Here is a 23,259-nt window from a genome sequence, read left to right as displayed (position 1 = left end):
TCTACAAGAAAATGAATGGATAGATTTGTCACATCAGCCCTCATAACTGCATTCATCCTGAAAAAACACATCACTAGTGCCAAAAAGTGAACTTTTCTGCAGGACAGTTGTAATCCTCCATTCATCCATCCACTAAATCCTGACAAATAAAGCATGAGAGGATGGGGGTGGGGGGTTGAAAGGAGCAGAAATCTTTTCATCTCTCATTTATCTTCAATATTCAGATGGTTCCAGAAATAAACAAAGATTTCCAGTTGTTCTGTTCTGGAGTTAATCATCTGTGCATCTTTTTTATATTAATCTAAACACACAAGAGTTCAGCTCTCTGTTTGTCTAATTCTTTTCTTTGAAACCTCATTCTGTCCCTATCCTGCAACCTCTCTTTGTACTCGTCTTTAGTAACAGGTTGATCCATGGCTCTTCTCCTGACATCCGTTATTCCGGATCTTTCCAAGGAACACTGACAGTCCGTGAGTGATGATGATCCTCTAGACAGGAAACCAGGACACACTAACCTGTCTCATTCTGTAAGATGGATGGAGCATAGGCACAGGGACATTTCATAGAGAGACAAACTGAGCTGAGTATTTCAATCCAGTTTCAATTGCAGTTTCTGGATCACGTTTGTGGACCTAGTTTGAGTTCTTCACTGCTAAGTATTATCTTTTGGATCCTTAAAGCTCTAAGAAATATCCATGCCATATGCAGGTGTTAGTGGGGATTTGACTTGTAAGTGGGTATAACTTTGTTTCCTTAGAATATAATCGCACGCATCAACATTAGTGTCGATTAGTTTTGTTGTTAGAATTTACCGATAGCTTTAGAAATTTTCCTTACAACGTAAAGTCTTATAATGTATTTTACACAAGCAGTAGTAAGTCTAAGTGTTTTTTAATTGTAACTTCAGTTCCATGACTTGGAGCCCAACTTGCTGTCTCACATCCTGCATACTTCCTTTAGCATACGCAAATATAGTATACTGTATATGGGTATACTTACCAACAGTGTGGTTTTATCTCAACTCTCATACTGCCTTTGACTATGTTCTGGAAATTATGAAAAATATTGAGTTACATCCAGAAAAATCTGTTTTGTTTTTTTCACTTGACCTCCATGAATGGTTCAGTAAGCTCCATGTTTGATCCAAAATGGTTTCTTCACACTGACTTACTTCCTCCTCTCCCTCCCTCACTCTCCCACTGAAGTTACAGTGACAGGTGAACAAATGAAATTTTCCAGTACTTTGAATGAAGTTATGGATTTCTCTGGGTTTGAGTGTTGTTGGAAACATTTGAGATCATAGCACACAAACATACAGCTGTCACAAAACTCAAGTCAGTATTAGAATTTTTAAAGGCAGAAATTGACAATGATACAACTAAATCAACAAAAACACAAGCACCATAAATTTGTCAGAGAACAGAACTGGATTAAAAACATTCAGTGTGTCCCCATCAGCACCGATTACAGCAGGAATACTCCTCCTCATGGACTGAGAAAACCTTTGGATTTTATTCCTATATGTTGCTGGATCCCTCCTGCCTGGAGTTCCTACTGAATCTGTAGACGATGGTAAAGATGTAAATTTCCCTCACTCAGGCAGTCCCATAGTTTCCATTGTGACTTAGGTCCATAACATCAGGCATTCCAGTTACTGTTAGTCTCCTGCAGACACAAGCCATGTATGAGTGAAAGTAAGGTCATTTCAGATGTTATAGGGGTGCATTAGTTTAACAACTGAGTGACCAATTTCCATCAAACTGATAAATTTATTGAGCATATGTTTATAAAAATTGTGACTTTCAGACTAGATCTTTTCGTACACAAAGATAAAACATTATAGACATAAAAAAACAAAACTAATTGTGTCCAAAAACAAGAGGTGTATATTTAAATATATTGAGTACACATCATATTTTTAAGTTTCTAATGTCTTGGTAAAAATGATTTTATGCAAAGGTATATGAGTGAAATATTGCTCCTCTGTATTACAAAAAGGTCAGACTAAAAACATTAAGACTGTAAAACACAAATAACACATACTTTGAGGACATCCATCATTTGTGCTTTACAGTAATAGTAATTTCAGTTTGACCCTTATGCATGACAACGTATAATGGTTTGGAAAAGGACGTAATACTGCCCGGCCAAAAAAAAAGTCACACACTCTAATATTTCGTGGGACTGCCTGTAGCTTTGATTGCAGTGCGCATTTGCCGCGGCATTGTTTCGACAACCTCGTACAACGTCACAGCATTTATTTCTGTCCAGAATTGCATTAATTTTTGCCCGAGTTCTTGTATTGACGATAGCAGTCAAACCACTCTGTAAGGTCTTCACCAGCACATCCCATAGACTTTGAATGGGGTTAAGCTCAGGACTGTGGGGGCCAATTGATGTGTCAAAATGATTCCTCATGCTCCCTGGACCACTCTTTCACAATTAGAGTCCGATAAATTTTGGCATTGTTGTCTTGGAATATGATCATGCCATCCGGGAGAAAAAATCCATTTGTGGGGTAGCCTGGTCATTCAGTACATTCAGGTACTCAGCTGACTTAATTTTTTTGCTGAATAATATTGCTGAGCCTAGACTTGACCAACCGAAGCAACCCCTGATTATAACACTGCAATTTGCTTATTGAAACCCAAACGGTGACCTTTTTTTTTGCGGGGCAGTGTAGATTTACACAAAATGTCACGTCTAATGCACGAGTTGTGATTGTGATGCCATGTGCTTGAATATTTGGGTTCACATGCATGTGTGCAGGAGCATTGGTTGTGTGTGCAAACTACATTGACATGTGTGTCAGTGTCCAAATAGAACGTAAACACATGCGAAGACTTCCTGTCTGCAGACTAAACGAAGATTTAGGGTGAGAGGGAGGGAAGCAGTTTAGTCAGAGTCATTGCCAATAGAGACAGAGAAAGAGAAGGAGAGGGAAAGAGAGAGAGGGAGAGAGAAAGAGAGTCAGTAACTGAAAATTATGCTAATATGGAGAGTAAAAGAAGCGGTGAAGAAGAGACACAATAAAGGACTGAGATGTACAACAATGGACTAGGAAGCAGAAAGATCTGAGCAGAAAAACAATACGATGAGTAATAGCAGACAGCCTCACAGTGATAGAGATGACAAAGATGCTACTTGACTCACAAATCTGAAGAAGTGGATTGATCACTACTGTCAACAGGCTCGAAAATCTGAAAGGGGACACAACTGAGATACTAAGAAGAAAAATGCAATCCACTCTGAAATGCTGAACTGTTACAAACAGTAAAGGAACTAATGTAAAGTAGGTATTCAGAGGATTCAAAGGTGGACAGGTCACTGAGTGTAAATATCTCATGGTTGGACATTGAACAATTCAGTCTTGAGTTGAAGATGGACATGAGGACACTACAGCTTCATCAGAAACAAAGTTGAGTCGCTGAATTTCTCTTTTTTCTCCGAAGGTGAGTAAACTGTGGACAAACTGTATCACAGGGCCTAAAGGAAATTACAGATTTCAAGTTATGTTTCCTGGTAATGAGACTTAAACAAAACATGCCAGAAAAAAATTTAACGTAATGGCAAAAAATCCCTAAAATAAGGATGATTACAGTTTGTCCAACATTTGGGAATTTGCTTAAAATAGACTGAATAAGCACTCAAAACCATTTTTGAGTCAGTTTCCCGTAAACTGACTCAGCAAATATAATGCTGGAACATAGGCCAGTACCATGTTCCATTTCACAGCATGTAATAAAACACAATAAGAGGTCTTGGAAAGGTCCCTATGGACTTCTATTACAAGTGCAACTTAAAATTAGAGTTGCAATAAAATTTTCCATTAGACTCGAGGGGCTTTTTGTAAAGCTATAATTTGATGCAGGACAGCGTGAGATCTGTATTCTGCCATCCGATCCTGTCTCTTCCTTTTTATATATTTCTTTTCATCACACAATCTTTCACACACACACACACACACACACACACACACACACACACACACACACACACACACACACACACACACACACACACACACACACACACACACACACACACACACACACACACACACACACACACACACACACTGCCACCCAAACGAGACTCCCACGCTTCTGGAATTTATTTGGACAGCGTTATTTGTGATAGGCCTCTGGGCCCTCTGCTCTCCTCTCAGCATTATTTTACAGTCATTGCATCACAGACTTTGATGTTATAAGAGGAAGAGCAACAATAGGAGAGCAACAGTGATGCTGTCAATTGATGTCACAGTATCTGCTTACTAGACCCCAGTGAGAATCTGCACAGGCTTGTTTTCCTTATTCAATCTATTTTTACCTCTGAAGGTAATTTTGTCCAAAAATGTTGTTGCTCAGCTGAAATAGAACCTAAAGAAAAGTGCAGCATTCCAGAAGTTTTAATACATGGCAAATTGCATCTGGTATTACCAGTTTGATGGGTGTCTGCATTTGGGTTTAACAATTCTAGCTTTGGTAAGGCCATAAAAAGACCAATCATCATAATTTACAATACAGTGGGCTTGACACATGTTAATGTGTATGAGTTACACAGGAAAACTTACTAAATCAAAGCTCGGCTTTCATCCTACCTTAGGTAGAAATTAAGCTTTCAAAAAGCAACAATCTGAAGCTGGTGTTTTACTCTAAATGTTTATTTCAATTTTAGTTTTGAATATATATATAATATAGGAGAAGAAATAACTATACATACACACACACACACACACACACACACACACACACACACACACACACACACACACACACACACACACACACACACATATATATATACTGTATATATACAGTATATACTGTATACACTGTACATATACACATATATATTGTGTATATATATATATATATATATATATATATACACACATATATATATATACATATATATTAAACAAAACAACTGAATCATCACAAACACAACTCCACCTTACTGCCTCATGAAGGAATGCCTGCCTTGTGTTCTCATGAACCAGTATCTAGGTCACAGAAAAGAATGACCTACCTGCTAATCAGTGTGACTTCTGCTGTTGTTATTGAGAGACCAGTTCAGATATGCGTGGCTTCACCTTGACAAGTGCTACTCTTATGTCATTTTCACAGAAAAGTCAGTTTCTATTGTTTTCCACGCAGCTTAAGGAAGTGTTCCTTTATTTTTGCCAGTGCGAGACTAGAGTTGCTCAAGTTGACATTGTAAATCATGCAGAACGCATGTACTGTATAACGTTCTGTTATACAATACATGTAAATTCACATTGCACATATTCGTCCGACCACTTTCATTTTTTGCTCAATGTAGTTACTATGAATTAAAATATTAACCCCGATCTACTCTGTTTATGTCAATAAAGACAAGAATTATTTATTTTTCATACTTGGGAAATAAACACAAACAGGACATTCAGATCAAGATCGATCTTAGTGGCCCAAAATGAATATGACTCAGATCTGATCCCTGTGAGTTATTTAAAGTCAATGCAACCCAAGTCTTTCTGTTATGGTTGCCATGACATCTTCACCAAAACGAGGGAACATATGTTACATGATTTCGATTTTGTTAGTAAAGGGAGAATAAATATAAATAAATATAGCAACATATACAGTAAAGAAATAAACAAATATTGTTTTAAAGTGGCTTTCTCTGTTTAAGGCAGTGGAAACATCCACACCAAAGTCAGAGATGAGACAGATGAGTAGAAAGGGATGTCTGTGTATGAATCACCATCATTAACACAAATAAACAGCCATAAGAGCTCATAGTGGTGGTTCAAAAAATCTGGGGAATTTTAGGAATGCTATGAATTAGTCCTGTGGTTGGATAGCTTACCTTGTGTCTAACATGTGACAGAGAATGTCTCCTTGTCACCTGGATCGGTGCTAATACCTTCGAATTGGTATAAAAAAGAAGGGATGAGCACGGTCATAACCTTCAATGTTTTCAGTTTTAAGGCTAATTTTATTGTATCACAACTTTTTGTGATTTCTTTCTGACAGTTTTGGCACAAACATCCTCATCATTGCCACAACAATGAACAACAGCACTGAATCTTGGCTTTTTATCAACACTTCGTCTTCCAAGTTGCCAGGAGTAGTCAGTAACACAACTGGGAAAGGAGGATTTTTGCGAAGATTTACTCATTTAGATGAGGATCTCTACAATGACTTTTACAGCTTTTGGATTGGACTGATGGTTATAAACTCTTTCATATTTCTGGTAGGTACTTTTGGAAGATATTCTTACTCTTTATATTATTCTTAAAACTCCCAGCTGGAGAAACTGCTATAACTTCTCCCTGTTGTCCATTCACAGGTGGGCACGGTGCTTAATATAGTTGCACTGTATGTGTTTTGTTTCCGTACCAAGCAGAAGACAACCTCAGTCATCTACACCATCAATTTAGCCGTGACAGACCTGTTGGTGAATCTGTCTCTGCCAACACGTATCCTGCTTTACTACAGTGGAGGATCATGCCTCACCTGCTATTACCTGCACATTTTCAGCTACTTTGTCAACATGTACTGCAGCATCTTGTTCCTGACCTGCATATGTGTCGATCGTTACCTTGCCATTGTGCAGGTGGGCGAAGTTCATAGCTTTGACGATGTTGAAATATAAACTGTCTTGTTTCAAAAGCTGAAGGGATTTAAAACTATTTTCTTTCGTCATTGTAGGTTGAGGCTTCCCGTCGGTGGAGGAACTTTGGGGTGGCCAAATGTGTGTGTGTCTCCATCTGGATATTTGCCATTGTCTTCACGTACTCCCTTTCCACCGCTTTCCACTACCCAGGCTGCTGTCTCTCAAAGCTCCTCTTTCTCACGATTACTGAATTCTTTTTACCCCTCATCATCATTGTGGTCTTCACAGTGCGGATTATGTGGGCACTGGCTGACCGCCGTCTGATGCAGCAGAGCAGGTAAAACCAATGATTAAACTAGAAGAAGTCTTGGTCTGTTATTCACCTGTAGTAGCTACTGAAAAATGCAGTACAGGAATTAAAGAAGTGAGATTTGCAGCCCTGAAAGTGCTGATGCAATGTCACAGCGCTGATTTTAAATGTTTTTCTTCAGAGAAAGAAGAAGGAGGGCTGTCCAGCTGCTGTGCACAGTGCTGATCATCTTCACTGTCTGCTTCACACCCTTCCACATCACACAGGTGAGGGTTTTAAAATATCCTTATCATTTTGCAGACTGTAAAAACAGACAGAACAACATTCCATGGCAACACTCAGCTCTGGCATAAATTCAGGCCATAATCTATGGCCGGTAGACATTGTCATTTACATGTCAAAGAGATTATGAATTAGTATAGTGGAACAAATTATACCTGAAGAGACACTGCATGTAGCTACTATAGTAAGTTTATTACTATTTTTATTAACAAGTGAATGAGAAGCTAGAGAGGTGGAGGTTTGTCCTGGAAAGGAGAAGAATGAAGGTTAGCCGCAGTAAGACAGAGTACATGTGTGTGAATGAGAGGGATCCAAGTGGAGGAGTGAGGTTACAGGGAGAAGAGATCAAGAAGGTGGAGGATTTTAAGTACTTAGGGTCAACAGTCCAGAGCAATGGAGAGTGTGGAAAAGAGGTGAAGAAGCGTGTACAGGCAGGATGAAACGGGTGGTGAAAAGTGTCAGGTGTGATAGAAGAGTTCAAGCTACAATGAAAGGAAAGATGTACAAAACTGAGACCAGCAATGTTGTTGGGTCTAGAGAGAGTGTCACTGAGGAAAAGACAGGAGACAGAGCTGGAGGTAGCAGAGATGAAGATGCTGAGGTTCTCTTTGGGAGTGACCAAGAAGGATAGGATCAGGAATGAGTACATGAGAGGGACAGCACATGTTAGAGGTTTTGGAGATAAAATCAGATAGGCCAGACTGAGATGGTTTGGACATGTCGAGAGGAGAGATAGTGAATATATTGCCAGAACTGCCAGGCAGTAGGCCTAGAGGGAGACCAAAGAGGAGGTTTATGGATGTAGTGAAAGAGGACATGAAAGTAGTTGGTGTGAGAGAAGAGGATGCAGAAGACAGGGTTGGATAGAGGCAACTAATTCGCTGTGGTGACCTCTGAAGGGAAAAGCCGAAAGGAGAAGAACAAAAAGAGGACTATTGTTATTAATGCTGTTGGTGTTGTTATCTTTGTAAAAGAATGTGTTCTCTCTTATTGTGTTACAGGTGGTGGCATATTTCATCCCCGATATGCCATATCCTGTGTTGGTGTACCACGTAACAGTTTCTCTCAGCAGCTTGAATAGCTGTATGGATCCTATTGTTTATTGCTTTATTACAAATAATTTTCAGGTAGTACTTGGGTCATTTTTCTCCTCTTATCTTTCCCTTCCATCATGCAATCCATCTCAAAATGTTTGCTGTCTCCCACATATCCATCCATCATCCATATTTTCTTGCATCCATAATCTGTACATCCATCATCATCATTTAGTCAATTATTTACTCCTCTATTCACCAAAATTTCTGCTGTGTTTTTCTCTTCAGGCCACTATGAGAAGTATTTTCCGTCGTGCACAACCGGAGCAGACTAGTGGTGACATCATCAGCATGCAGCACAGTTCCAAAGCCTCAGGAGGGATGGCCGCCAATGTCCCTAACAATGAGATCATGATGACCAAGACTGCCACCTCAGGGACAGCCAATCAGGAAAGAAACCATACACTCTAAATACTTGAACTTTGAAGGTGAAGACAAATTCAAACTGAAATATAACCATTATCCAAGGAAACATAGAGACAACATAGAGACCAACATATAGATAAAACAGCTGCAATCTGAGAGTAACCTGAACTCTCTCAATCAAAACTAGCAATGAAGACACAACTTTGGTCTCCAACTGAAATTTCTCATCAAGCCAGATGAAATTATCCATCACATGTCTTCCTAACTGCAAGATCAATTTGCCAACAAGGAATTATAAATAATTATAATATATAACAGCACTGATATCAGCTAAACAAGGGCAGAACTATCCATATATCTGTCAAATTGGATGTAATCCCTTAGTAGATCTGTTATAGCACCATTACCACCCCAAAAGAGCAATGATAACCACAAGGCGACCTCTGTTTTCGTAATAACCACTTTTCTACAGCAGAGGGCAAACTTGACCGCCTTTTGAAGGCCTCTGCGGCAAGAGCGCGCAGAAGACATTGAGAGTTTCACAGGAACCTCCCTGATGACTGAAAACAGCTTCAGCTGTTCATGTTTGAGCTGTAATACTACCATATAAAAATAAAACATTTAACAGAGTGTCCTGTAAAGTAAAACTGGTGTCAGTCTGGTTTCATCAACAGTGAATACAACCTCTAATTGCATGTTAAGTGCATGAAGGAGACACTAGTATGGGTAGTGAGTATTTACTTTATACATCAAACCTGGTACTTGGACTGTCTTGACTCGTTTTAATGGGATAAGATTCGCCTGATTTTCTTAAAATGATAGCTTTTATATGTTAGATAGACCACTTCTGTTTGGTACTTCATTTATAAGTTATACTAGGTGTAAGCATTTAAAGTTTAAGTTTGATGAATGGAGTTTTGAAAACTATTACGTATTACCAATAACTTTAAAGTTAAATTCCACATTACTCAATTTGTTAATACACTATTATTGTTGTTGTTATTATTATTATTATTTTTTATTATTATTGTTGTTGTTATTGAGGCTTTTTTTTTACCATTAGTTACAACATTACATTTAGTAATATTTGTAGGATGGTAAATATCACTATAAAATAAATGAGTGTTTGGATGTTGTTATTCCCTGTCCCCTGAGCGATCATATTAATGACGCACGTCTCCTTTGATGGCCACGCCCCTCTCTGTTACTGTGGAAACCAATGAGATTGACGCGTGCTGTAGTTGCCAAAGGTTAGCCAGATCGCTTATCCGTGCCCACTATTATCACGTTATACACGTTATAGAGAATATAGCCTTCATCATGTGGAGCTTATTTTACTTATAATAGCGGAGCAACATTTTAGGTATGTTTCATCTGTTTATCTTATAAATTATAAATGTTTTTCTCTATCTTTATTTGACATTAGCTGTCTATTTTATTAGCTAAACAAAGTGTGAGGTAACGTTAGCCACACCTGTCAGTGTTAGCATGAAAATGCTCAGGTGTGCGCCATCTGCGACGGTTATCAATCGTTGTTGTATATTTTAAATAGACGATATAATGGTTATGTCGATCAGGTAAGCCTTTAGCGAAACCAGTCCTAACCGACTCACATTCCATGATACATTACACATTCCAGCGACTATCCAGCGCTATCAACGTGTAATCACGACATAAATGTACACAGGACTGTTTTGGGATACGTGGAGAGAGATTTGGAACATTAATTGTTTTGTTTACCTGTACGTTACTGTACATTACTATACTGTAAAACGTATGTAAGGTGACAGTCCGAGCAAATACGAGAGAGAACGAGTCAGACTAATCCGTACTTTTACTCCATTGTGCAACCGCCGTTGTTTTATGATACGTTGATTTCCTACCCAGGATTTCTTCATCCTACCGGTAGCTTTAAATTTACAGAGTTTAAGGATTAACAAGTCTGATTACAGCTGTTCAACTTTACAGAGTTCAACTTTCTCCAAAAACTCCATGAATGAAAATGATTAAATTTTACAACCGTAGGTTATGTGTCGCAAAATTCCTTTATCTTTTGTTCCTGTGTTCAGTTTTATTGTATGTCTTACATCTATAAACTTCAAGATTGGCCGGCAGTCTTCTTCAGCTATCATTTTGTTTCCTGTTGTAAGATTCAGCTGGGTTCAAACAAGTTTTCTAAAGGGAGCATTGCAGTGTTCCACATAAAGAATAATAAAAGATGTGCTTTATCTGTCAGCACATGTAGAATATAAACACAAATTTATAACATTAGTAAAGATTAGGACTGTTCTCATTGCAGCAATACCATATTGCATAGTTTTAGATCGTTTAACTGTGTAACACTATTTGTCTAGATGGTTGGTCAAACATTTTCCACAAGATTTGATCCTGGCATGTGTGGAGTTGTACTTACATAGATAAAAACACACGCATGTACAGACAAACAGACATCTGTTGACCAATGCTGCAAGTTTACACAATCCAAATAGTGCATGCAAATAATATCCAAAATATATTGTGCAGCGACTGCAGGCATGTTCTTAGACCCACTCTAACTCATTCCCCAGCCTTCCACAAAGGTAACACATGGCCTAAGCTATATTGCCACCCCTTTTTCCTACCTCTCCTCCTTCTCCCTGTCCCTCCCTCTGAATACCTCTGGAATTGTGCTGAACTTCTCTGCTCTTCCTGAATGTGTGAACATGAACTTGTGCTTCCCAGACTGAGGAATACTGTCGCTGAGCTGTTGGTTTTCATATGTAAGCATGATGGGTTTTAAAACTCTGGTAGGTTTTTTGTACATATGAATTCCATTATGGTGATGATTCCTGGTTGATTTTCACTCATTTGCAATTATTTGAATCCTTCCTTAGCAAAAAATACTCACTGATTAATCTTTCTGGATTTTTTTTTTTTCTTACACAGTGGGTGACCAGATGATATCCACGGATGTTCTGTTCTTTTTATATAAAAGAAAAAAATACAGTTCTATTTTTATAGTAGAGCTTCTAGAATCAAGTCTAATACTAATAGAGACCATTAAGCCAATTAAATGGTTCCTCTGAAAGCAAACAAGAGTGTAATGGAAGGAAAATCAGAAGAGGAGGCTTCTGGTCTTCCAGGGACAAGTAAATACAGTGAAGTAGCAGAGGAAAGTGGTGGTGAGAAAGAATTGGAGGAGGAGGCCAGTGGTGTACGGATCCCTCTGCAACGCTGGGTAATGCATGGAGCCATTATGTTTGGACGTGAGTTCTGCTACGCCATGGAGACTGCCCTGGTGACGCCAGTGCTGCTGCAGATAGGTAAGGAGATGCATTACAGTCATACAGTATAGACGTACTGGACACACACTCTTGCTTTTCACTGTTAAACAAATTTTGTTAAGTTGTCACAGTATTACCATCAGTATTTCTCTGACTGTACTCTGCGTTGTTTAACCTGTTGTCAACAGCAACCTCCATAACCGGGGGTTATTTTTTTAGATGCAGGATTGCCACCATAGCAGAAATGAAACAAAGGCTTGCTGCCCTGGTTAGGTATGACGAGAATGTCTAACACAGCACATTGCAGCCCCTCAGTTTCCCTCCCTATTCACAATATTACAAGAAAGATATTTCTGAATTTTTTTTACCCTTTTCGTTTAGTGTAACTGCTAAAAGGCAAAGGACTTTGGCTTTTCAAGGACGGTAGGTATTGAGAAGGTTCTTTCAGCACTGATTAATCAGCTTAGTCAGTGAATTGATAACCCATATTATTATGTCACTAATCTGTGGAAACTACCATGAGTTAAATTTTGACTAAGTCTGCGGTGTTTCTTGGCAAGATTTGTTTTTAAAAAATTTTATAACTCCAAGGCTGGAATGAAAAGGTTATTAGAAATTAGATGAACTTGTTAGAAATTAGCTGCACCATAATGTGATAACATGCGGCATGGAGGCACAGTGGGTGGAGTTTGCATGTTGTCCGCGTGTCTGTGTGGATTCTCTCCGGCTTTCTCCCACCTCCAAAAACATGCACTTCAGGCAAATTGGCCAGTATGAAATTGTCCTTAGGTGTGAGTATGTGTTTGTGATCGTCTGTGTATATATTGGGTTCCATGGTGCACTGGCGTCGTGCCCGGAGTGTCCCCTGTCTCAGTCCTCAGTCTGCTGGGATAGGCTACAGCACCCGTGACAGCGGATGAAAAGTGGGTATAAAAAATGAATGAATTAATAATGTGATAACATTGGGGCACAGGATAGTTGGTTTGAAGTACTTAAACTTAATTATGTTAAAAGAAAAGAGGCAGATACATTGATAAAAAGATCAGTTCATGTGCTGATTGTTTGGATCTTGTTCCTTAAATTCAGGATTGAAGCCTTTTGTGACAATACTTTACTCAGAACCATTTAAATTTCTGACCTATTACTTTACTGACCTATTAGTCTGTGTTTGCATGTGGAATTGTAAGTGAAATAACTCAGAAAGCTTCAAATGGATTTCTGTGGAATATTGTGAAAGTTGTAGTCTGGGGCAGAGAAGGAGATGGCTCTTGAATGTTATGCCTGTGGCAGGAAGGTGTTACAACTTCAATACTGATGGTACAAACTTTGTGTTGGCTGGCTAGCCTGCTGTGAAGACATCATCGTGGCAAAATTCAGTGACTCTTGATTCTCATGGATAAAGAGGAAGTTAGAGTTGAAAGGCCAAGATAAAAAAAAAAATTGGTTTGCCGATCAAACACGCTAACCAACATGATCTGAGAAAGACTACAGGACTGCTTGTGATTAGTAGCACCTGTAAATATTCCAAAAATGTGCCATATGTTTCAACTAGAAGAGCAAAATTTTGTATTAATTCAAGTCAAGAACTACAGTACACCCATATGACACTGGAAGTTTTTACTTTTGACAAATTAATTGGGATTTATTTTGTTGTTGCTCTTTTGGTTTCTTTTTTTGTTTTTTATCATCATTGTGAATTTTAATTCTTACCAAACTCCTTCTAATTATGTGTGCCTGATTGACTTGAGATCTGTCCCATAGGAGCTCAACACCTGAATAATGTTTTTTTGTGTCATTCAAGTTTGTAACAGATTTCAATTAAATATTTTGACTGTGGAAGAGAAAACTTGTGTTAAGATTTTGAGGTTTATCTGAAACATGCTTGCTATTGTCAACCTCCTCAGACCATTTCATCTTATGAGGGTCGTTTCATTAGAATCTGACCCTCCAGATCTCCAGTCTTTCTCTTAATCCCATCATATCTTTACCGATGAAGTTTTGTTTTGCACCCCAAAGTCTCTCTCTCTTAAATTGTAATGACTCTCTGTTTCATCTTTATCAGACATGTGGACATTATAATATACAGTACATTTCAGCGCTGCTAAATATATGCAGACCTGATTGCACTTTATGAAAAGAAATAATCCTGCACTGTTTATATCAGTGTTTCCAAGTAATATGCAATATATTAGCAGATTATCTCCTAATACAGGATTAGATGACAGGGTTAGATGGAGGCAATTGATTTACTGTGGCGAGCCCTGAAGGGAAAAGCCGAAAGGAAAACAAGACAAAGAAGAAAAAGATCTCCTCTTGAGGCTCAGTGGAATAATATGAAACCAGTCACAGGAATTTGATCACATGTGTTTCCTTGTTTATGTGAAGGACAAATACAGTACATTTCATTTGTAGAAAGATTACTTCATGTTTTGGGTTACACTCCTTGACACAAAAACAAGATTTCAGGCACTCTAAATCTAGAGACCCATTAAGAAAAGAGGGATTGAATAGTGATGGGAAAGACCGAGGAAGAACAACACTTTTGAAAGTAACATTCTCCCAAATGCATGAGGGTCATCCTGCTTTGTTGACTTTATGGAGAAGGAAGGCATGAGCAGGGCAAGGCAGATTGGGGAACTTGTTCCTGTGAGAAACAGCCAGCTCACATAGCCAGATGAATGAACACTAGGTTTGTACATTGAAGGTAAGCGTCCCCTTCTTCATTAGGAGATTAAAATCAGGATTTTGTTCATCTAACAGAAGCAGTAGTTAACAGAATCGGTTGTCGGTGATTTCATCACTTTCCTGGCTGAGTTTTGCATACCTCCGTCTTCTCTGTTGTAACAGGCTCCTTTATTATCTGAATGGTCTTGTCACCTATGTATGTGAGTGTGGCAAGTTCATACATGAAGAAAAAAGGAATGCTATGTTAATACAATGATCATGTTTGCACTAAGATGGGGAAAAAAATCCAAGCAGAACAAATGAGTAAGTCATTACAAACTTATAATTCATTTCAAAGAGCCTTGTATCGGTAATTCAGAAAGGAGATTCATCCCGAAATGTGTTTTCTTTTGATTCCAACAGTTGGATGTGCACACTTTCAAATAATACACTTGAATTGCACTCAACATAAATAATTTAATTCAGGACACCAAGAAAATAATCATGATTCCATGGTCATTTAACACAAGTTTGATGTAAAAATGTTAAACACTTGAACTTGTGAAGTGAAAAGCATATGTGTAATCTGATATTTTAAAATCAACATTAAATAGTATTTCTGCATAAAAGAACAAGTTTTATTCATGTCTTGCTTCATGTGGGAAAGGGATCTTCAGTTAACCCTAGTTGGACACAGGGTTATAATAACATTAAATAATTACAAGTTACCCTAAAGAGGGAAAATGTCATCATCAAAGATCAGCGTGTATGTGATTCACCTCCTCTGTATTGAACAGATTTGGATTATTTTCTCTTATTTGCATTTACTGTTCATTAAGTGTTTGAACACCATCAGTAAATAAGTATTACTTGTTTGTTGATTACCTTACAATGTGCTTTATTTTCTTAAGCTCTATGTTCAAGAATTTCTGCCAAAACTTAATAAAGCAAATAATTCAGAAGTAGCACAGCTTGAAATTATGGCCTTTAAAATGTTAATATGTTCTTTAATCAAACTTCTGCCTGAAATGAATTTATTGTTGAAATACATTAATCACGTAACTAACATGTAACAAAATCTGTGTAATTTACACAGGTCCTAATAGACTGATTTAATGCATTATAGTGAAGCAACTACCTTTGTGTTTTCTAGGTCTTCCTGAGCAATATTACAGTTTGACCTGGTTCCTCAGTCCTATCCTTGGTCTCCTCTTCACTCCTTTGATCGGCACGACCAGCGACCGTTGTACTCTGAAATGGGGCCGGAGAAGACCGTTCATTCTGGGGCTATGCGTTGGTGTGCTCCTTGGTGTGGCGCTGTTTTTAAATGGATCATTAATAGGTGAGTAGGAGGTTTGGGTTAAGATGACCACTTGAAAGTTATGAAATTACTTTTTAACTACATCTGTATATGTGTTTTTATGATCAGGCCTTTCTGTTGGTGATAAACCCGGCAACCAGACAATTGGCATCGTCCTCACTGTTTTAGGTGTGGTTGTGCTGGACTTTAGTGCTGATGCTTCTGAGGGACCAATCAGAGCTTACCTTCTTGATGTTGCCGACACAGAAGAGCAAGATATGGTCCTGAATATTCATGCTTTCTCTGCTGGTAAGATATGAGAGCAAAATGACATAACTTTTGGAAATGCTTTTTGCTGTATATAGTATGGACAGTATCGTTTTGGATAACTGCCTTTAGTTGCTTCCGCTGTGCATAGTTGACATGAACTGTATGCATGTTTACTTCTCCAGGGCTGGGTGGAGCAGTGGGTTACATGCTGGGTGGACTAGACTGGACTGGCACAGCTCTGGGACAAGCATTTAAATCACAGGAACAGGTCCTCTTCATGTTTGCAGGCATCATCTTCATTGTCTCTGTCGCACTGCACATGCTCTCTATCCCCGAGCAACGTTTTATTCCTTCCAACGAGCTTAAAGCAATAGGAAACGAGGAGACAAGCAGCCAATCGTCTCTTAGACCCAGAGGCCACACTCCACCTCTACTAGATGTGATCACAGAGGAGGATGCCTTTGAACCCCAGGCGCAAGGAGACAATGGACCTGATCATGTGTACATGAAAAAATACCTGCTGGATGCAGAGCAAGTACGGAGTAAAAGTGATTCGGTTTTGGCTTTGCCAGATACTACCATCAAATTGGATCATGATCTCCATCCAGGTTTTCAGTTTTTTCTGCCTGGGGAGCATCACTTCCTTCAAGAGATGCAGGGAGATCTGGATGTTTTCAAGCCGTCAGAACGCAGTGCTGGGTCCTCGTCACCTCCTGGTGGAGCGCCCAATCTCACTGAAGCGATGACATTCTTAGAGTCAGAAAATCCTGTGGTTTCTGGGCTTAAGGGCCCTATAAAAACCTCACCTCAGCTACAGATCACTGTCTTTGAGAACTCAATTCCTAAAAGACAAAGAAAATCAGCTGCTACAATGGTAGATGTTGCCTTTGTTATTTTAAAGTTATATTGCTATAGCAGACTGAAATGAAATCAAGTGTCAGTGTCAAAGAAGTGTTTGATAATTGATTGTTGTTCAACGTACGGAGCAAAAACCCATGGTTTCAAATGTTTTGACATGTCTCCTGTGTCGGCAGGTCAAGACTACAGGTGCCAGTACTGATCTGTCCTCTTCAGCGCTCTCCAGTGAAAGGAAAGCCCATGCCTCCACTAGACTGACAGACCGCCCCTCCAACAGCTCTGTTTTGTCTCGATCGCACGCGCCCACCTTTTACAGACAAGTACAGCTACATTTACTGTTTTATGGGTGATTTCTTTAATAGTTAATAATCGATTACTAATAGTTGACACCATATTTAATTTCTGCAAATGCAAAAGATCTGATCTTTGTATTCCACTCCAGCCCTCCTTTACTTTCTCTTACTATGGACGAGTTGGATCACAACGTTATCGACTGCAGCGGGCTGCACACGGGAGCCCTCAGCCAATCACCACCTCTCGTAGTCTAAACGATTTGACAGACCTCCAGCTGCGTTCAGACAGACGGGACTTACTACTGTCAGCCAGCAGTCTGTCATCAGATGGCTTAGACTCTGATGGAGAGACAGACACCAGTACAACTGTTCGACTGCTCTGGTTGTCCATGTTGAGGGTGAAGTAAATTAAAAATGTCTTGAACATAAATGTGCCACATCACTTCAAAAGTTTAGGGGACACGTGTGCCTTTCGCTATTGACCTTATTTTTTTTCTTTTTTGCACTCCACAGATGCCGAAGCAGTTGTGGAGATTGTGTCTGTGCCACCTCATCACCTGGTTCTCTATTATAGCCGAGGCTGTGTTTTATACAGATTTCATGGGGCAAGTCATTTATCATGGTGACCCTACGGTACACACCCATGCTTACTTCACACAAACACACACCTTCAATATATCAAAGTTCATTTATTGTCATTTGCTCAGATTTATGCAATGCGGATTTTTGCAATAATATTTTCCTTAAAACCTATGTGTTACCTTAGGGAAATTATTTTTTGCATACATGTGTGCACAGGCCCCTGAAACAAACAACCCCCCCACACACACACACACACACACATACACACACACACACAGAGTTGGAGGTAGAGCTGCGAGCAGCTCTGACCTGGTGTTTCCAATGAGCAACTTGTAGGGGGCAAGGCCTTGCTCAAGGGCATTTCAGCAGTGGGAGGTGTCAGTTCACCTCCTGAACTGACACCTCCCACTTCCAGCTCATAATTAATCATAAAGGATCAAAAAAAATATATGCTTGTATTTCTTGTTGTCAGGGACAGCTGTCCTGGTATCATTTGACAATTTTCTTAGGATAGAGACCACATGGTAGAAGAAAAATTGTGGTTGGGACGAATAAATCCATCTGCACAAAGTCGCACATAGCAAATAGAAAGACACTTATGTCAATGACACAGTCAAGCTATTGAAGTTGTCCATCTGTTTTCAGTCCCCAGCAAATTCTACAGAGTTTCATAACTATAACAGAGGAGTGCAGATGGGCTGCTGGGGCTTGGTGGTCTACGCTGCAACTGCTGCTGTCTGCTCAGGTAAAATGCAAACACTCTTTCTACTTTGACATTCAAACTCAATGGAATGTTTACTTTTCTTTTCTAACTTGCTTCTCATGCCCCTCCAATAACTGAAGCCTCTCTGTCTTTGTCCTTCTTGCTCTCCACACAGCCATCCTTCAGAAGTACCTAGATAACTTTGATCTGAGCATTAAGGTTGTCTACATTGTTGGAACTCTGGGATTTTCAATAGGTCAGCTGCCACAATGAAAGAAAAATCTGACAAAACTAGAATGAAGAACAGAGGATTTTAGAGCCATTGCATTTGTCTCATGTATATAAAAAGGAAATGTTATATATCCCTTAGGAACTGCTGTCATGGCCATATTCCCTAATGTCTATGTTGCCGTAATCATGATTAGTGGGATGGGCATCATCTCCATGAGTATCTCCTACTGCCCTTATGCATTACTTGGACAGTACCATGAAATCAAAGAGGTACGTACACAGGTATTCAGTGAATTATATCCACTTCATACAAAAACAAAAAAAGCCATCAACAAATTGTAGTCAGCATTTCAGTCAAGTCCGTTGAATAAATTCAGTGAATTGTTGTTGAATTGAAATGTTTTATCTAGGTAGTTTTTAAATATGGGCGCACTCGCAGTAGTATTTCACATAGTATTAATATTGTAGCAGTTGCTCTTAATCTCAACATTCCACACAAAAAAATGTCACTCTACGCAAAACCAGAACTGCCCAATCTTTCCTTTGCTGCTCATCTCCTCAGTATGTTCAACACAGTCCAGCAAACACTAGAAGAGGTTTTGGCATTGACTGCGCGATCTTGACCTGCCAGGTGAGCATTCATATCCTTTCACATTTCAGACTGGAATTAAAATCCCTAAATCCCATCACATAAGTTTTTTTTTGGAGTGGCATCCATCCCGAAGCAAAATAATGCACAATTTCAATTGAATTTTTCTATCACTTTAATTTCCAGGTCTATATCAGCCAGATTTTAGTTGCCTCGGCTCTCGGAGCTGTGGTGGAGGCAGTTGGCACTGTGCGTGTCATTCCTGCAGTGGCCTCTGGAGGCTCCTTCCTTGGTTTCCTTGCCGCCTGCTTCCTTGTTATTTATCCTGACATGGATTCCAGCTCTTCAGAGAAGGACCAGCATCTGGTGGGTTCACCTGAAGATTCACACCAAAACGAAGACCAGTGACCAAAATCAACTGTGCTAAACCTCACAGGAAACAGGACAGAGATAGTGAATCACTCTGAACATTAACACAAAAACAACTGATGGCCTTCATCCTCCCTACGCACAAGTCACATCATGTGGGGGAGTTAAACTTTTGAAGTCTGTGCCTTTATGAAAGCAGAGGGACAAGTAACAACAGGAATCATGTTACAAAGTGGACATCCCATCTTCAGGAATGTTGATTATGTTCTTCGATGGAGAACTGAGAAAAAGAAACAAGCTCAGTTTGGATACTCTTGTTACTACCTTAACCCTTAAACCTAAAACAATACATGTAGATTGTTAAATCAACAGACGTAAGCCATTAAAAAAGCAGCCATTTGATGGTAACTGGTCAGGTTTGCCTTTTTTGCCAATGCATATTGAACACAAAGGCACTTTGTCTCATTTCTGAATGGCACTGTCACATTACATTGTTCTGCAGCATCAGTGTGACATATAGTTATATAGTTATAGTTCACTGAACCTGCTCTACTGAATGGACATTCACATTCTGAAACATGTTCTAAACTTTTATGACCTCTGCGATATTTATGGTTGACGTATATCTTCCAGTCACTTAAATACCTCAATGCTATAATTTCATTTACTAAATGCCATAAGATTTCCAGATAACAATTGATGCCTTCCACTTTTGTTGTAAATACAGTTCATTTTATGAACATTTTTAGTCCCATTATGGCGTTACAACTAGTAGTGCATTGTTCAAATGACCTTTTGAAATAAATTATTCCTGATTTCGTAGAAACACATTTACATTCTAGATTCTGTATTCTTCATTTCAAATTGTGTGCAGATGTATTTTGCTAGCTTTCCATCAAATTATTTCATAAGGTGTTTTGTTATATACATTCAATGTACAGTTGAAATGGAAAATGGGTTAATGATTAGATTTATTGTGTCACGACTGGAGGGGTTTGGACCCAAATGCAGACCACCAAAGACACTACTCTTGTCCATAGCTTGAATCCAAAACTTAAACTACATGGGCAAGATGCTAACATAAACTCAGGGAGAACAAGGCAGAGAAAGAGAACAGACTTACAGGAACCAAACTTCAGAAAACAAACCAGCACCGAGCTCTGATCGAGCCGGTCTAAGAAAACCTTCTGGTCATTAGCCCAAAACAAGTTCAGGTTTTACGATCAGAACGGGTGTGTGGATGTGTCTCTGGTGTGGAGAAGACCAACAGGTGTGAAGCTGTGGCTCCACCCACAAGCTTGGCCTCTCCCTGCCACACACCAGCATTCCCACGCCCAACCGTGACACATTGTGGTACATTTGTTAAATCCAGTAAGTGGCTATAGATGCTCAGTCAGTGATAAAGAAAAAATTCACACTTTTGGTTTGTACTTTTTTTTGGAAGCCAGATTGTTGTTGCCCGCATTAGCATTAGGAATAATTTCATCAGTAATACAGCACATGACATGGATATCTCCAATACTGCAGGGGGTCAGTTTACCTCCCAGTATCAAACATGAAAGAAGACAACCTTTGGAGTATTATTGGGAATGCACAAAATCATTTGAAGCACAGTCATATGGTACATCCCCCAATACACACAAATTTCCAGTGTGACAGACACAGTGCAACGCACACAGTGTAATAAGGTGGACTGTGAAACAGTTCTGTAATGCTACATATTCAATGACAGATTAGAACTGCTGGTGAATGTTAAGGTCAGACCAAATGACCAAACACACAACCTTCTGTTTGCTTTTCTGTTGTGCAGATAGAAACAAGTGTGTTACATAATGCCTCAACTGAGAACACGTCTGCAGTTTCTCTATTGTCTATTGCCATGGCATTTATGAGAGACTTTTTTACTTTTTCTATGTGGATAATCAATGCAATTTCTTTGATTGTCATGGCATGATCCCTGTCATTTAGGACTTCAGGCATCAAGCTAAACAGATTTTTGTGGATTTGACCTAATATATGAAAAAAGAAGTATTGAGACAATGAAAACATGAGTCGATGAAAACATTTAGTGTATAAACTTATTTACTGTCTTTTCTTGATAATAATGTGAGTGACACAGAGTGAGCACCATTGTGTTTTGGGGGGATTGTTCTCAGCCTGTTGTTATATTAAACATCTTTTGATAGGAGGTTGAGTTACATTACTTAGTAGTTTTAGGAATTGCTTTAACAATATCTTTTTAGTCAACATGAGGCACTATTGCATTATAATAAGTCTATTAAAAGATTATTCTTTTGTGAAATCTTTAGATGCACATTCTTTTTCACATTTTCAGAGGATTCCTACAGCTTCTTGTCCTATTTAAAGAATTCATATTCTGAGTTAAATACATTTTATGGTAGGTCTTGGGTTCAAATCCAAATTATGAATTTTCTCTGTGGGGTTTACATGTTCTCTGCGGATTCTCTCTGACTTCCTCCTGCTACCAAAAACATGCAGTGAAGAAGAATTTACATTAAATAAATACATAAAGTCTATCTACCGACCTAACTACCTACCTATCTGAAATAAATTAACACATTTTTATTAACCTTAAAAGGATCTAAATGTTCCAGAGATATAATTTTACCCCATTTTTAATATGAACTACTATATCGAATAAAAAGGTTTTTTTCAGAACAGGGCACGACTTACTGAAATTATTTTGATTTAAACAAAACAGATCTTAAAACAGATCAGATTTGTTTTAAAAGTCATTCATAGCTGTGTTGTTTATTGTTTAACAGACCTTTTTTTAATACCAGTTGTGTCTTGTGCCTGAGATTATACCTGCTTGTTTACACACAGAATAATTTTGGTCATCTGATTATGTTTTCTTTTACGTGTTATAAACATGCTTAATTCTGCAGCTATTATAAGATTAAAAATGGAATACAAATCAAATTAAAATGAAATCAAGAAGTCACAAGAACTTGATTTGACAACCAAGAACGGTTAACGACTATATTTACAGGTATATGACATTGTTATGTGAGCACAATCAAATCCAATCAAATTTCTCATTAATACCATGGCTATCAATGCTCCATCCTTATTCATATTGACAATTACAATGTGTTTTATAATTCAAAATAAATTATGTTTTCTTGTGTGAAGTGTTCTCTTGATCTCAAGAACGCATGTGAATAAACGGGTAAATGCTTGTCTTGGTTGTCCTGACATGATGCCGCCACCAAGTGGTGCTATAGAACACAGAAGTGTGGAAGACTTATTACATCACAGTACGGTACTGTATTCCACGGCCACTTTGCCTGTTGAAAAACACATATACGTTCAATTGATGTTTTCTCTGTCAGTACAATTTTCCGCATTTATAGTCAAAAGAACTATATAATTAAGATATACGGTGGATAGAAATTTTCCAACAAGATTGATCGAATTGTACATGAAAATTCATCTTGATAAGGACCTATAAATTCATC

The 23,259-nt window shown here is 38.7% G+C and overlaps 2 protein-coding genes across 6 annotated transcripts; both read left to right on the top strand.

Moving 5' to 3' along the window:
• Positions 1-2,929: 2,929 nt before the first annotated feature.
• LOC137601803 (G-protein coupled receptor 20-like) lies at positions 2,930-9,279 on the top strand. 2 transcript variants are annotated; one of them, XM_068324219.1, is made up of 7 exons: positions 2,930-3,418; positions 6,021-6,240; positions 6,337-6,603; positions 6,699-6,940; positions 7,095-7,179; positions 8,197-8,322; positions 8,518-9,279. In XM_068324219.1, the coding sequence occupies exons 2-7, from the start codon at positions 6,055-6,057 to the stop codon at positions 8,698-8,700; spliced, it is 1,089 nt and encodes a 362-aa protein (XP_068180320.1). In that variant the 5' UTR covers positions 2,930-3,418; positions 6,021-6,054; the 3' UTR covers positions 8,701-9,279. The 2 variants fall into 2 exon arrangements, with proteins under 2 accessions (XP_068180320.1, XP_068180319.1); XM_068324218.1 differs by having other exon boundaries at positions 2,930-3,452.
• A 626-nt stretch (positions 9,280-9,905) lies between these two features.
• On the top strand, positions 9,906-22,895 carry LOC137601748 (solute carrier family 45 member 4-like). 4 transcript variants are annotated; one of them, XM_068324125.1, is made up of 13 exons: positions 9,906-10,018; positions 11,581-11,957; positions 15,736-15,924; positions 16,012-16,191; positions 16,335-17,026; positions 17,187-17,330; positions 17,453-17,701; positions 17,817-17,936; positions 18,531-18,630; positions 18,764-18,844; positions 18,959-19,089; positions 19,382-19,450; positions 19,595-22,894. In XM_068324125.1, exons 2-13 carry the CDS (start codon positions 11,708-11,710, stop codon positions 19,814-19,816), a joined length of 2,427 nt encoding a protein of 808 aa, XP_068180226.1. In that variant the 5' UTR covers positions 9,906-10,018; positions 11,581-11,707; the 3' UTR covers positions 19,817-22,894. The 4 variants fall into 4 exon arrangements, with proteins under 4 accessions (XP_068180226.1, XP_068180225.1, XP_068180224.1 ...); XM_068324124.1 differs by having other exon boundaries at positions 9,954-11,414; XM_068324123.1 differs by having other exon boundaries at positions 9,954-11,957.
• Positions 22,896-23,259: the final 364 nt, after the last annotated feature.

The sequence above is a fragment of the Antennarius striatus genome, chromosome 9, assembly GCF_040054535.1.
Source record: "Antennarius striatus isolate MH-2024 chromosome 9, ASM4005453v1, whole genome shotgun sequence".
Taxonomy (NCBI): Eukaryota; Metazoa; Chordata; class Actinopteri; order Lophiiformes; family Antennariidae; genus Antennarius; species Antennarius striatus.
This window is presented reverse-complemented; position numbering and strand designations above follow the sequence as displayed.

What these genes read in the sequence shown, in the direction of transcription:
- LOC137601748 (XM_068324125.1), top strand. Translation starts at nt 11,708, where the DNA reads ATGGTTCCTCTGAAAGCAAACAAGAGTGTAATGGAAGGAAAATCAGAA. An exon ending in GCCAGTGCTGCTGCAGATAG is followed by an intron (nt 11,958 to 15,735) that starts GTAAGGAGATGC and finishes TGTGTTTTCTAG; the next exon opens with GTCTTCCTGAGCAATATTAC. An exon ending in AACTGCTGCTGTCTGCTCAG is followed by an intron (nt 18,631 to 18,763) that starts GTAAAATGCAAA and finishes CTCTCCACACAG; the next exon opens with CCATCCTTCAGAAGTACCTA.
- LOC137601803 (XM_068324219.1), top strand. Translation starts at nt 6,055, where the DNA reads ATGAACAACAGCACTGAATCTTGGCTTTTTATCAACACTTCGTCTTCC. An exon ending in CACCCTTCCACATCACACAG is followed by an intron (nt 7,180 to 8,196) that starts GTGAGGGTTTTA and finishes ATTGTGTTACAG; the next exon opens with GTGGTGGCATATTTCATCCC. An exon ending in TTATTACAAATAATTTTCAG is followed by an intron (nt 8,323 to 8,517) that starts GTAGTACTTGGG and finishes TTTTCTCTTCAG; the next exon opens with GCCACTATGAGAAGTATTTT.